General features: G+C 39.2%; 1 protein-coding gene across 8 annotated transcripts in view; it reads right to left on the minus strand.

Annotated features, from left to right (window-relative positions):
* The window catches only part of PHACTR1 (phosphatase and actin regulator 1), a 459,703-nt gene that overhangs the window by 121,290 nt on the left and 324,191 nt on the right, over positions 1-14,222 (minus strand). For all 8 annotated transcript variants that reach the window (XM_073332014.1, XM_073332016.1, XM_073332013.1 and 5 more), the window contains one exon: positions 13,557-13,637. In XM_073332014.1, coding sequence (XP_073188115.1) covers positions 13,557-13,637 — 81 coding nt within the window. The remainder of the gene's footprint in view (positions 1-13,556; positions 13,638-14,222) is intronic.

The following is a 14,222-nucleotide window of genomic DNA, read 5'->3' on the forward strand; positions in this document are numbered from 1 at the left end:
CAGCATGCACAGAGGCAGGGACCCACCCACCTGCAGTTATATGCAGGCACCAATGAGGCACTGCACAAACCAAGAATAGAGAGGCTACAGCTAAGATAACCGCCCAGCTCCCCAGCCTAAGACCCCAGAGCTGTACCATCCTGCCCTGATTGAAACCCCGACCGGGATGAATTCATTACCCAGTTCGCCTCTCCCTCAATGTGGAGAGGAATATGCAACAAACTTGTGTTAACCAAGATAAGATTTTTCCCCAGTCACTTCACTTAAAGGCACACTAGTTTAGATTAAAACATAAAACAAGTTTATTAACTACAAAAAGATAGATTGTAAGTGATAGCAAACAGATCAAAGCAGATTACCTTGTAAACAAATAAAACTGCAAACCAAGCCTAAAATACTAGAAAGATGGGATATGAATTAGCAATTTTCTTACCCTGACTGACACAAGCAGGCTTGCAGCTTCTCAAGGCACAAGCTGCACTTGCTTTGCATGTTGGGCTCCCCACCCCCATTCCAAGTCCTTTTCTTTCAGAGCTTCTCTCAGGTGTTGAGTTGTGGGGAGGTGAAGAACCACGGATGATGTCACTCCCTGCCTTATATAGCTTTTCCATATGGTGGGAACCCTTTTTTTCCAAAATTGGTTCCTAGACCAGTTTGTGGAAAAATACAGGTACCCAAAATGGAGTGCAGAGTGATGTGGTCTGGTCACATCCCTTGCAGAGTCATTGTAGCCATTACTTACAGGAAGGCTCACCAGGCAGGGGATAAGTTTTCCTAAGGCCTATTGTTTTTCCTAATGACCCATTACCCCGAATAGACTCTTTACAACCAGCTCTCTAGGCTGGAAGCATTTTGCCTAGTGGGTGTTACCCAGATGTAACCACATTTGAAATACAGATACCTATTCAAAATTCATAACTTCAGGTCCAAAAAGAATACATGCATACAAAAAGGATCATCATAGTCATCAAATCATAATTTTTCCAGTGACATCTTACATGACTCATCTTGTACAAATTGCATCATAATTATGTCATAACCATATCATAACTGTACCCGCATGATGCATATGGGGTGTAGTGTCACACATGACCCCAATGCACCCTAACAGTTCAGAAGCCAGAAGGCAAATGGAAAGACCCCAAACCTTATTATTTAAATCAGGATTTTTGGGGCCTGACTTATGATTTTTGAACACTTAGGGTTGGCACTGCTACATTCCAATTCACCAAACAGAGATGTACATCACCAAAGTGAGAGGAATCATCTGACAAGTACATTCCCAGCTTAGAAGGCTAAGATGTGCATATCAGTTTGGAAAGAAATGAAAAGCGTAAGTCCATTAGTTTAGCCTCAGGACAATGGCAATTAGTACGTTTGAAGGTAGATTAGCAGCAAAGAATTCAAAAATCATGTTTGTGACCTTTAAGACTCCTTTATGAAATATGAAGATGATCTTCTGCTTATTTTTAACCTTGGAATTATTAGGAATATCAGGGTCATGACTTCCTTGGTTTGGGTGGAGGATTTTTGGAGGACTAGCATTACATGGCACAAGAACTCACATGGCACAGTGACATCACAAGAAGCTGAAACCTGAATCGTAGTTTTCTCAGCACTTAGCTGAGTTGGAAAGGGGAGATAATATTAATAAAACCTGTAGGTTTTAGTCAGTTGTTAACTCAGTAGCCTTAATTTGATCTCACTTGCCCTGATTTTAGACTGCTGTAATTCTGTTGACGGCAGTAGAATGACTTCTGTTGATCTGAAAACAGAATCAGGGTTCTACTCTACCACTAAAACAGCATTTTCCAAACTTTTTTGGCCATGGAACACCTGTAAACATTTATGGAATACTTCCAATATTATTTTGTAGTCGTTTGGTTTTCAAATAAAAAATTGCATGATTTCTGCTCAAATATATTTTATTTTATAAAACAAAGCAAAAATACAAATTTTAAATAACTTGAACTAACAATTTCTAACTGGAAAGCATGTATAAAGTAGTACAAAAATCAAGTGCAAGACCCCCTTTTTTTTTAAATTACGATTCTTTCACGGAACACCTATTCACATCGTGCGGAACACCAGTGTTCCGTGGAACACAGTTTGGGAAACGCTGCGTTAGAGCTAAGTTCAATTTTCTCAGCTCTTCCGTGCAAGTATTTCCAATTTGAAACACAGTATTTCAATATACGTTCATTTGATCTAGAGCTAAATTTGACCATATCTGGTAATAAAGTTTGTACTATGAAAATAGCAAGACTCACTTGCTTGAGGAAAAACAATACATTTTAAAATAAATCTGGGGCCTAATTCTGAGGTGCTGAGTAGAGTTGGATAGGAAATGTTTTCCCATTCTGGGACAGTTTTTGAGTTTTTGATATTTTTTCTTGTCCCAAATTGGGATGAAAAGTCAAAATCTCAATTGTTTTTTTCAAACTGAGAATCTGAAATATATTTGAATTGGGTCACTCAAAAATTTATCATTTAGATTTCCATTTTTGACCTTTGTTTTTAGTACAAATAAACTGAAATTTTGAAACAAAGTCATTTTCAACATTCCGTTCAATTGGGAGACTGTCGAAACGGATCCTTTGTAATTGGCATTTTCCATAGAAAAAATATTTCATTGGATAATTCCCGACCAGCTCTAGAGCTAAGCACCCTCAGGTCCTACTGACTTCATGCTTTTAGCATGTCTCTGTAGGTGTTCAACACTTATTAAGAGGTGGTATTAAAATTTACCATTTGAGACGTGTTTGAAAAAATATCAAGATGACAACACAAATACTTTTGTTTTTATTTATTTATTTTTGCATAGCAGCAAAACACAAGAAGTCTTTTTGCTGGTGGTAAGATTTATTTATTTTGAACTCATCTTCATTTAATTTCTAAAACCCAATAATTGCCCTTTGGTGCTTGCATTGTGCTGCAGTCTTTTGACATTTAGGGACCATTGTTGAACAGTATGCCCAAAATTTGATCTTGTTTAAAGCAGAGCAACATAAAAGGCTGCTAGTTAACAGCACAGGGAGAGATCAAAGGCTTGGATACAATGGTCATTTGCAGAGTCAAGAATATCCCAGCATGAATTAATCCTGGCTCACAGGTATGCTTGACAACCAGATATAAAAGTCAAATTAATTTTTTTAAAGTGCATTGAAAGCTGCTCTGGATAAATGAAATACAACTGAAAAGAATCTAACTTCAGCATAGTTAGAATCTAGTAATGCAATTACAAAGTATAAAATGATTTAGTCCTGAAGTATGAGTTTAGAATTAATTTAGGCATAAAGATACTACACATACTCGTTTCTCTGTGCATTTGCAAAATCCTTTGCATATTTGCATGGAGCATGTTGTTACCTACTGCAGAATTACTTTCCCCAACATCGCATGAGCTTTTGGAAATGTACATTGAACATAAATGAACTCTAGCTAAATGAGAATGAACAGAATAACTTACATTTATTCTACAACAGGAACACGAGGGCTATTGTTCTCTGCTAATTAGTAGGTATAGCACACCTACTAGTCATTTTAAAAAACAGACATGGCCATAGAGGAAACTATATAACATGGAAGATCCTGCACTGACACTTTGATCCATCATAGCCTGTAAAAGTAACACCATGAGGCTGAAAGTCTAAGTATGTAGAACAGATACTGGGAAGACATGGCCTCCTAAGCATGGTTTAATTCTCCTGAACTCCTCTACACTGCCTCCACCATCTCCACTTTTATGTAACTTTTGAAAACATACTTCTGCTGAGCTACCTCTAGCAAAATCTTGTTCATTTTTATAGAAAACTCTTTTTGTTGTTTGCCTTCCTGGAACTCTGCCTACCTGTCTATCTTTCTTTAGACTGAGTGCTGCAGGGCAGGGACCTTCTATGTTTGAGTGCTATCACTAACAAATAATGAAATAATAAAAATAATAATTCTGTATACTGGATTATTTAGGTCTATATCAGTTGCCTCCTTGAAAATTTTCCTCCTCTCAGGTAATCTGTGTCCAGGCAAGGACACTCACTGGGGCGTGGCTGGTTCTGAGGGGTGCAATACTGTGGTTAGGAAGCAGCCAGACTTATTTTTTCAGTGATGTGCTCTAAAGATTTCAATGTCACATTCAAAACAAAAGGAATCTTTCATTTCTTTCATTACTTCCTAGGGAATCACTCTTATTACTATTTTGGCAGACAGCAAAATCTATTCTAAATAAATCTTGGCTACTGATTACAAATGAGTAATTAATGGAATTTCTAAGGTCAGAGCTCAACCCTTTTCTCAGACAGACAAGTGCAATCTGCCATGTCTGTTGAAATATCATGTACTATATTCTGGAGACCAAGAAATGAACTCTTAAATGTCTGAGATTGCTCTCTGGCCCATGATTGCTTTGTGTACCCATATTTATTAGGGATGAAATGGCCCTTCGTTTTCAGTTTTTATTTTATTTAATTTTCCCTGAGAATTTATCAGTATTTATTACCACAAAAACAAAAACAGGTGAAAATCAGTGCAAAAAACTACTAATAATTTTTCTGGATAAATATCAGGGTTTATTTTGGTGGAAAGACAGGGGGGAAAAGTATTCAGTAGACTAATGCTTTGAATTCTGTTCCTCAGTGTGGTTTGCTGCAGAACTAAAACAGAACTCAAAACACAATGCCACTTCTGAGTTTCAGAAAACAATATATCTCTAATCCTCAAATAAAACTTTTCATTTGAATAAACCATTTTCCATTGTAGAATTAGAACGATTATCCTACAAATATTTACATTTAATAATTGGGCCACACCATCTGCAGCGCATACACTCAGCTTCATCCTTTTCTTCTGTTTTTGTTTTTTTAAACTTTCAAATACTTCCTTGGGTTCTGAAATGTATTCTGAGCTCAACACTCTAGCTGACAGTGATATACTGGAGGTGACCAAGCTGTCCAGCTGATCACATTCCCTCCTCCTTGCTGCACTACTGAGGCTCCCCCTTCCACCACACACAAACACAAAGCACCACCACTTGTCCTAGTAGGAGGAGGCACAGCACCTTCTCTCCGCAAGTTTCAGCAGGTTTCACACACTCAAGGTCAGTAAATCCTCAAGGCACTTTGGGCTACAAGCAGAAATTTGGATCAATGTCCCTCATATTGTTAAAACCAGCAGAAAGACACTGAGTCTATAGAAGGTGGAGATAGCCACCACTTCTCTGATGAAGCCATTGTAACCACATCTCTTAAGCAACTGTTAGCCTCAAGTTCAATAAATTCCTTCTCACGAACACTCTCACCTAGATTAACCTTGTCTACACTGCCACTTTACAGCTCTGAAACGGTCTCGCGCAGGGGTGTGAAAAAACACCCCGAGCACTGCAAGTTTCAGGGCTGTAAAGTGGCAGTGTAGACAGACCACCAGTGCAGGGAGATGCTCCTCCCCTCGTGGGGCTGGTTTCTGTACAGGGCTGGGAGAGCTCTCTCTCTCTCCCAGAGCTGGTGCCGCGACTACACAGCCACGTTAGAGAGCTGCTCCGGCAGCGCTTTAATGTCGGTAGTGAAGACAAAACAGGTATCAAACTGCTATGAGAAAGAGTACTCCTGGGGCTGAAACCGTGGAACAATGGACATTCTGAAAGATAGCTTGTTTTCATGATGCTTACAGTTTGTTTTCTATATGAAAATGAGGGAGGTGTGGAGAAGTTCTTACATTTTGGACGCTTACCCGACCCAGGAGCAAACATCAGACATGTTTGAAATGTGCCTGTAAACAGAGTCAATGGGTCAGATTCACATGTGTTGACATAAATGGGTGCAAAAATTTCTTCTCTCTGTACAAGCTGGCCCACTGTGTCCCCAGGCCATGTCACCCATGGGATGGCAAGTGTTGCTGCTCAAGGTAGCAGCTTTAATTTAAACTAAACTCTACACAGGAGACCCACTGATGATGGCTGTTGAGGGGATGTGTTGCCATGACCACAATTACTCCATAGCCAGTGCAACCAAATCTTTGTAAGACAATGTGGCCCTTGGACTCTTAGGGACTGATCTTTACTGCCTTGTGAAGCAACTTATGACTGCACAGGGTGAGTGAAAAGTGGATATAAAATTGTACCATGGGGGAATTCTGTCTGATAGTGTTTTAAACTCACTACACAAGATGCAAGGCAGTGGGAATAAGGTCTGAGATACGAGTGTGTATCTGTGTGTAGTGGCAGACATCAGATAATCAGTTTAAAATGTGTAATGACTGGCTTAGGAAAAAAATGGGTTCTTTTAAATGCTGCATTGCAGATACAGGCTATACTTTAAAACTCACAACACTATCTACCACAAACCATTTAGAGCAGCAGGAATCTAATCAAACAGTTTTTTTTTTTAAATATATGCAGTACTTGCAAACCCTGGCTTGTACTTTCATAGACTCAATCACAGAATCCTAGAAACTACACATTGTAAGGAGAGTGATCACTTTAGATAAGTTATTACCAACAGGAGAGTGGGTTTGTGCGGGGGGTGGGGAGAAAACCTGGATTTGTGCTGGAAATGGCCCAACTTGATTATCATACACATTGTAAGGAGAGTGATCACTTTAGATAAGCTATTACCAGCAGGAGAGTGGGGTGGGGGGAGAGAAAACCTTTTGTAGTGGTAAATACCCATTTTTTCATGGTTTGTGTGTATAAAAAGATCTTCCGTACTTTCCACAGTATGCATCCGATGAAGTGAGCTGTAGCTCACGAAAGCTTATGCTCAAATAAATTGGTTAGTCTCTAAGGTGCCACAAGTACTCCTTTTCTTTTTAAAACCGATTAAGCTGTTTAGCCAACTCCTTGCCAATGCCTGGTCATTTCATGCAGTGTATTCTTGAGTGATTTCTCTTGTAATGATTTAAGATATGGGGTCAGTGTTGTGATAAACACCTTTCTTGTTCCATGAATGTTGCATCTGAAATGTTGCACTGTGATGTACTGTGTCTTGTTAGATTTCACCTGCCAGATGACACTACATCATCAAAAAAGTCACCAAGCACTCAGTGGGACAGGAGGAGTGAGATATCTTGAAAGGGCTGTGAGACAAAGGCAGGAAGCCAGCTCTCTAATCCTGCTTTTTCTTCATCCAAGATAATATTAAGGCAGAGGCTAAAGCATGCTGTGGATCCAGCATTTTAGGTACTCAGTTCAATGTATCTATATTATTTTTACTTTGCTAAGTATGAGTCTTTTTAATGAACATAAAAGGAAAAAAACTCATTCATTTGTAAATTCTATTTGTTGCTGTCTGCTCTGCTCTCATCTTATGAAAAAGGGAGGCAGGGACCTACTGTCTGCAGAAGATGCTTCCTTTGGGAAGAAGGCACTACAATTAGGACAATAAGGTCCTTCTTTATGAGTACTGTTTGCCAGGTCCACCACCAATTCCTTCTGACTGTCCCACAGGATCGGAGAAAAGGAACATACAACAGAAAATTACTCATTAGTAATTCCATTTTCACTATGTTCTCTCATCGTACAGCCTCCCCTTCTTCCTTTCAAAGATTGGTGCCAATTCTCACATTCCTATCTTTTTAACCAGAAGATGATGGAGGTGGTGGGGAGACTGGAGCTTGCATAGAGGAAGACTCACTCTTTTGCATCCTTGCCTCCTGATAGGCAGAATCATATAACACCAAAGGTCGTCGTCTGTTTTGTAGGTTGTGAGAAGAGAGATACACAACCAAGTTTTTTATATGCTGTCTCTGCTGTTCTTGACATGAAAAGCTAAAAAATAAAATACAAAGGAAGAGCAGAATTTCCACAGCTTGTTTTCAGGTGAGGAACTCTGGACAACTTTTCATCTGCTTCTTGAAGGACAATACCATATTACAAGCCAGAACATTATCACACGATGAGGGCGATTATTCAGCATGGTACACTATGTTCTATCTTGATGCCTTGTGAGGCTTAACTACTACAGCTTTTTGTTTTCTGCCTTGGTGTTACCAAAGTTGCAGGAGACCTAATATTTAAGCCTTGACCCGGGTGCCTACTTTGACATCAACATGCAAGCACAGGTGCGTTTTCCACAGTCAGACACCTTGTTGCTTTTCTTTCTTGCCCTCATTGAGCAACAAAACTGACAGCAGATTTTCAGCTGATCAGCCTAAAAGTCTGGACAAATCTTTTGGGCAACGTCCTAACTTTTGTTTTCAGTCATATTTCAGGGACCTTTTCCTAAGTGTTTTCATTTGGCTAAGTATCAGTTTTGTTAAACTGCAATGGGGAACATGGTTCATTTTGATTCCTGCTCCTTTATTATGTTACATAGAGATGATCAACAAGACTTCCATTACAAGGCCATTTTTCACACACATCTCTAAGTCAGGACTGTGAAAGGATTTTTGTCTCAAAAGATTTATGGTTATTGTCAGAACAGAGGAAAAAGTGTTTTTTTTAAATTTACAGTCACTTTTAAAAATGGCTTAAACAGTGCTATTTAAAATTAGCCTCTTTGTACATTTGATTTTTTTTTAATTTCCTGCTCTTCTAACTTCAAATGGACAGGTTAGTAATAAATCAATTGCTTTCTCTTTTTCTTTTTACATACATCTAGCTGTAGAGAAAAAACATCCACATATGGGTAAGGATTTTTAAAACAATTTTTAAAACAAATCAAAACCTATTCCCTGTCACTAGCAGACCAAATTCTCTGCTGATGTAAATTAGCATAGCTCCACTGAAGTAAATGGAGCAGTGCCAATCTACATCTGCAGAGAATTTGGCCCTGTGTGTCTATAAATTAATTGCAGAAGCCAGAGTTGGAAGGTTTCATCAATTTCCTAATACCAGTGTTGGCAGTAAACATTTTCACGGTCAGAAATTAGAGCTAAAAATATCCACTGTAAAACTCTCCCATGTAAGATGTTTCCTCTTCAATGCAGGGTTTACAAAAATTTCTCTACCAGCACACTGATACAGGCAACTACTTTCTATGAGAGTTGAGTCTTATTAGTCACTGCATTTTACTGCAGGAAGATGCATGAGTTTGGCTGTTACTGTTCTTCCTTCTCCCCACAATGCACTCCTCTCTCCAGACATAATCTAGGCTTCACTGGTAATTGCGGGTGCTTAACACCTCTGAAAACAAGGCCACTTTTATTAAAGTGACTGTGGTCCTCTTGGTCCAGCTCCAAGTGAAGCCAGTAAGAGTCTTCTCACTGATTCCAATGGGAGCTGGATCAGGCTACACAATTTCTCTCTCTCTCTTTCAAAACTTAAAAATTTGGCTCTCTTTTTCAAAAACTAAATCTTCTCTACAGATGTAGAATGTACTGCTCGTGGCTTATTTTTGCAGTGTTAAAAACTATTATACAATGTTTTATATTAAATCATTCTAAAGCTATAACAAACTGTGGATGACTAAAGCAAAGTATGAAGCTATGGAGATGCAGTAGTGATGCTGTTTGCACAGATAGGAACTTTGATTTCCAGACTGTAAAAATTCTCTCCAGGTTGACGACTGGCATGGAAAATCTGACGTGAAGATCAGAAGATTGGCTGTAGCAAGGGCTGAAATGGGTAATGGGATTACGGTGATTCTGCATTCTCTGCTCACACCACATTACAAAGCATATTGCAAAAACTATATATATTAATAAAAGCCATCTTTCCTCACAAATGTCAATCAGACACATTTAAAAATTCTAACATCATGGTAAAGTATATTTAGTCGTGGAAAAGTGAATTTAAAGGATATATAATTAATTTAAAGGAATCTTGGCTTTCCGATGAAGTTCCAGTGATTAAATTCTGAAATTGTTTCCTGTGTTGGATTTCCATTAAAGTCAATGGAAAATCTGCCCCTGGACCACTTGAAGGTCTGTGGCTCATATTTTTACCTGTCCCTGGCAGGTCACATGATATCATGCCTTCTTGATAATAGGAAAGCTATTTTAGAGTTCTTGGACATTGAAAAATTAAGCCTCCAAGCCCACAGAAAAATGCTTATCTTTATGCAGGTGAATACTTCCATTGATGTCACATGATAGAAGCAGAAGTCACTGGGAATGTTCATAAACATAAAGTCAAGCACATATGTAAGTGTTTGCCTTATTCTAACATTTCAGCCACTGTGAAATCTGTCCATGGTATTAAAGTAATCTTACTGCAGAGGCATGCAAAAAAATAAAAAAAAAACTTTTTAAATTAGAAACCAGGAAATATTGTAAAGCTTTATATGACAATCCAATATCTTTTTCTTTTTATTTAAAACGAATTATGTTGTTTGGTGTGAAAAATGGTTTTATTGGACAGGTTTGTGATGACCTAAAATAACTCACTTATGGCTTCTGCCAGGATAAACAACATATTCAAACAACTGGTTACCTTATGAACAGATAAATTATTCCAGTAGTCCCTGGATTTCAAGTAATCCTCTTTGTCCTGAATTCCCCTTTCACAGCCTCCGGTATGGATATGTTATATTCTTTTATAGTGATTTGCCTTATCTGCTCTTGTAGTACAATACAGGATAGTGAGCAGATCTTACAAACTCATGCCAATAAAACCGTTTACCACCACACACCACCATGTACAGTAAACAAGCACGCTCTCTCTCTGTCTCACACACACAGAGTTTTTTCATAATTCTCAAAAAGAAAAGGAGTACTTGTGGCACCTTAGAGACTAACCAATTTATTTGAGCATGAGCTTTCGTGAGCTACAGCTCACTTCATCGGATGCTGCATCCGATGAAGTGAGCTGTAGCTCACGAAAGCTCATGCTCAAATAAATTGGTTAGTCTCTAAGGTGCCACAAGTACTCCTTTTCTTTTTGTGGATACAGACTAACACGGCTGTTACTCTGAAACCTTTCATAATCCTGTATTTCAAAGTGCAGTAGGTCATTACTTTAATACTATGCATTATTTCTTTTTCCTCACAATTGCATATGTTTTCACACTTAGGTGTCCTATTTTAGGCACCCAAATCCATATTTGGGGACATATAAAAGTAGTCTGATTTTCAGAGGCGCTGGGATGCAGTTCCTAATGATAGGTATAGTGTTTGAAGATATAGTATTTCATTACAGAAGACAATGTCACATATGTATGTGTGGAAGGGGATTTTCCTTCTGCACTTGGATTTTCTTGCTATCAGTGTAGAGTGAGCCCTCTTTAGTGGTGCTAAATACTAGATGTTTGTTTATTTATTTAGATATATGTACTATGGTCCCAATTGAGGAAAGCATAACCTACTCAGGACAGCACTGAGCATAAGCGGAAATGCTGTACTACACAGGGATGGATTTAAGCATATGCTCAAGTGCTTTCCCAAATTAGGGCCTATAAAAAGAGCACCCACCCTCCATCTGCTTTAAGACCTCTTGAGATAACTTAAAATACAAATAAAAATGCACCCCATTATAACTAAACTGCAGTCATTCCAGCCCTTATAGCCATCCCCAACTAGCAAACCAGGCAAACGAACCGTTGATACTACCTTTCCTCTTCAACAGTAAATCACCCTCACAGGTCTCCCCTGCCCATTTCAAATGTTCAGGGGAAAAAAAAGATGAGCTTTGCAACATGTCTTAAAGGTCATCAGATTCAGCCTTTCCCGGAGCAAGGTGGGGAGTAAGTTCTAATGCAGGGGAGTCCTAATTCAATCAGATTCCAGCTCTAGCGCTTCTGCTTATCTCAATTGTAGCTCTGGGCCATGATGAGAGAAAGGATGTCTACACAGCACACTAAGCCTCAACTCAGACTCAGATTTGAGCCCAAGTCCAAACCCCACTTCCATCTGCATAGAAATTAGCCTGATGACATATTTAGTGCAACAGACTATTTTTTTAATCACTGGAAGGAGTTATTCATGTTTCTTGGTGACGCCCGAAGATATATATAAAATTAGTTAAGTGGACAAGAATTGCAAGCTTCCACAATGAAGTAGCATCTGAGCTTACTTCACAGAAATAAGGGCAAAGAGTAAGGCAGAAGTACTGCTAAAAATAAAGTGTTAAAAAGTAGCTAAAACAAACAAGCTAAAATGTGTAATTTAATTACAAACACTGTCATTTTTGAATTCACTTAAATGGTTGTAATCTGTGGGATGGGAATGAGTTAGGTGCCTGACTCACTCCACACAAAACAATAACAGGATGAAGACGACGATGAGGTGGCCTATTTCAATATTTATCCACAGTGGAACAGCCATTGGGCCAGAGAGAGAGAGAGAATGATTCTGTAGTCCGGTGGTTAGGGCATCCACCTGGGACACTGGAGACCCAGGGTCCAGTTCCCCAGCTCTATTCATTCTTTCATTATTTATCCATAATGGAACAGCTTCAACTAGAGAGATAGAGGGAGCCCCAATATCAGAATATCCATAGCTCAGTTGCTAGACCACTTTTCTAACAGGTGGGAGACACCTGTTCAAAACCTCTCTCTCCATCAAGAAGGGGGAGAATTGACCTGGGCCTCCCATAGCCATTGGGCTAAATGTTATTAGGTGTGCAGCAGCATCACCACCACCTCCTCCTTCTCCAGCCAGGTTTTGAATGGCACACTATCCGGGAGGTGTGCTCAGAGGCCTCTTACCAGATTGGGCCCCAGACACAACTTAAACAGGTGAATGCCTGTCTACCCTGGCTTGTGAAACACTTTGGGGCTTAGGTAGGAGATAGGCATCCGGATGCCAAGAGTGAGGTATGCCCAGAGGCCAAAACTTAAGTGCAGACGGAACTTTCACCCTGAAAAGTTAGGCGCTGAGTAAATTTGTGTGTCTACTGGATTTGGCAGGAGTTTGTGAATCACAGTGGAGCCAAAACTGGGATGTAGGCACTGAAAGGCACCTTAGAATGAGATTAGGTGCCTAAATCTGGGGTTTAGGCAACCAAGCACCTGTGTGGATCTGGGCTTAAGTGCTTGGCTGAATTATCATCTTTGTGCTCTTCACACAGGAAACAACAGAACAAACTGAAGGAGAGGTTAGACGACTGACAAATACGTAATAGGCAACGTGTATTTTTTCCCTTACTTAAATGGGATGACATAAAGCAATGAAATTTCATTCTTGGGTGTGAATGTTATTTTTCTTGTCACATTTGTGAAGTATCCAGGTCATGAGTATTATGGATTTTCAGATTTGCCATGGGAATCTGTGGTGCCCTGTGCTTTAAGCAATCCAAAGCAATGTAAATGATTTCCCTTTCCACAATAGTTAATCCAGCAGTGACTCAGCCAGAACGTTGATATCAACAGCACCATGGGGTCATTCCATTTTTCTTCATTATGTCCTTGTTAGTAAGAGAAGAGTGATTGCCAAACACGGATATAATTTATCCTTCAACTACTTTACGCATGTTTAATTTTTAACTCTCATTAGATGATTTTTACAATTATTCTAAGTGACAAACCTAAGTAAAATTAAAAGAGAAGTATGAAGGCCTGATTTGGATCTCATTAGGTAAACCACGAGTTAAGGCCATTGAAGTTACTGGTATTATAACATTACAAGATCAGGCCATAAGACTGTACATACAGTATTGTCAATTTAAAGTTGAGTAGACAAGTATCTCTTACCTTTATCATAGATTTCCTTCAAGACTCCTCGTTTTATAAGCTCCTCTCTGCTTTGCCTCATTGATATTTTTCTTTCCAGAGCTACAATGCAAGGACAAACGTACGATTAAATACAAAAATAAACGCCAAGGCAATTTTGAAAGGTCATGTGCTTTTTATAGCATTTATTTTTACTCTCTGGGCCAAATCTTTGTCCAGTTGAAGTCAATGGCAAAAGTCAGTCCCATTAGTATCTGAAAACAGAGACAGCCACAACTCTGTAGATTTCCGCTGGTAGTTGTAACATGACTGTTGATACAAATGAATACAGACTGATTTATTGGGGTGCACTTCTGTACTCTCACTGCTTCATCAAACATATGAGCCTAGGATATTGGAGAGAATTAGGAACAATGAGGAGAATGGGGTATAATTCACGTGGAAGGGGGGAGAAGGGAAGATGGAAAGAGATTTGAAGGAGCACTGTCAGTGAATGGCATTTGGCTGTGAAACCTTCCCATACCAGATCAGGATGAGCTCATGCCGTAGCTCCTTTAAAGGGCCTGAACCTGCATCTTTGAAGTCAATGGGAATTTTGTCATTAACTTCAGCGGGAGTAAATTCAGGCCCTTATGGCACAATGCAAGACATGTCTGAAGAGGTCTTTCCTCAAAGGAGGCAGTGACA

This window comes from Lepidochelys kempii, chromosome 2 (assembly GCF_965140285.1).
Source record: "Lepidochelys kempii isolate rLepKem1 chromosome 2, rLepKem1.hap1, whole genome shotgun sequence".
In the NCBI taxonomy this organism is placed as follows: Eukaryota; Metazoa; Chordata; order Testudines; family Cheloniidae; genus Lepidochelys; species Lepidochelys kempii.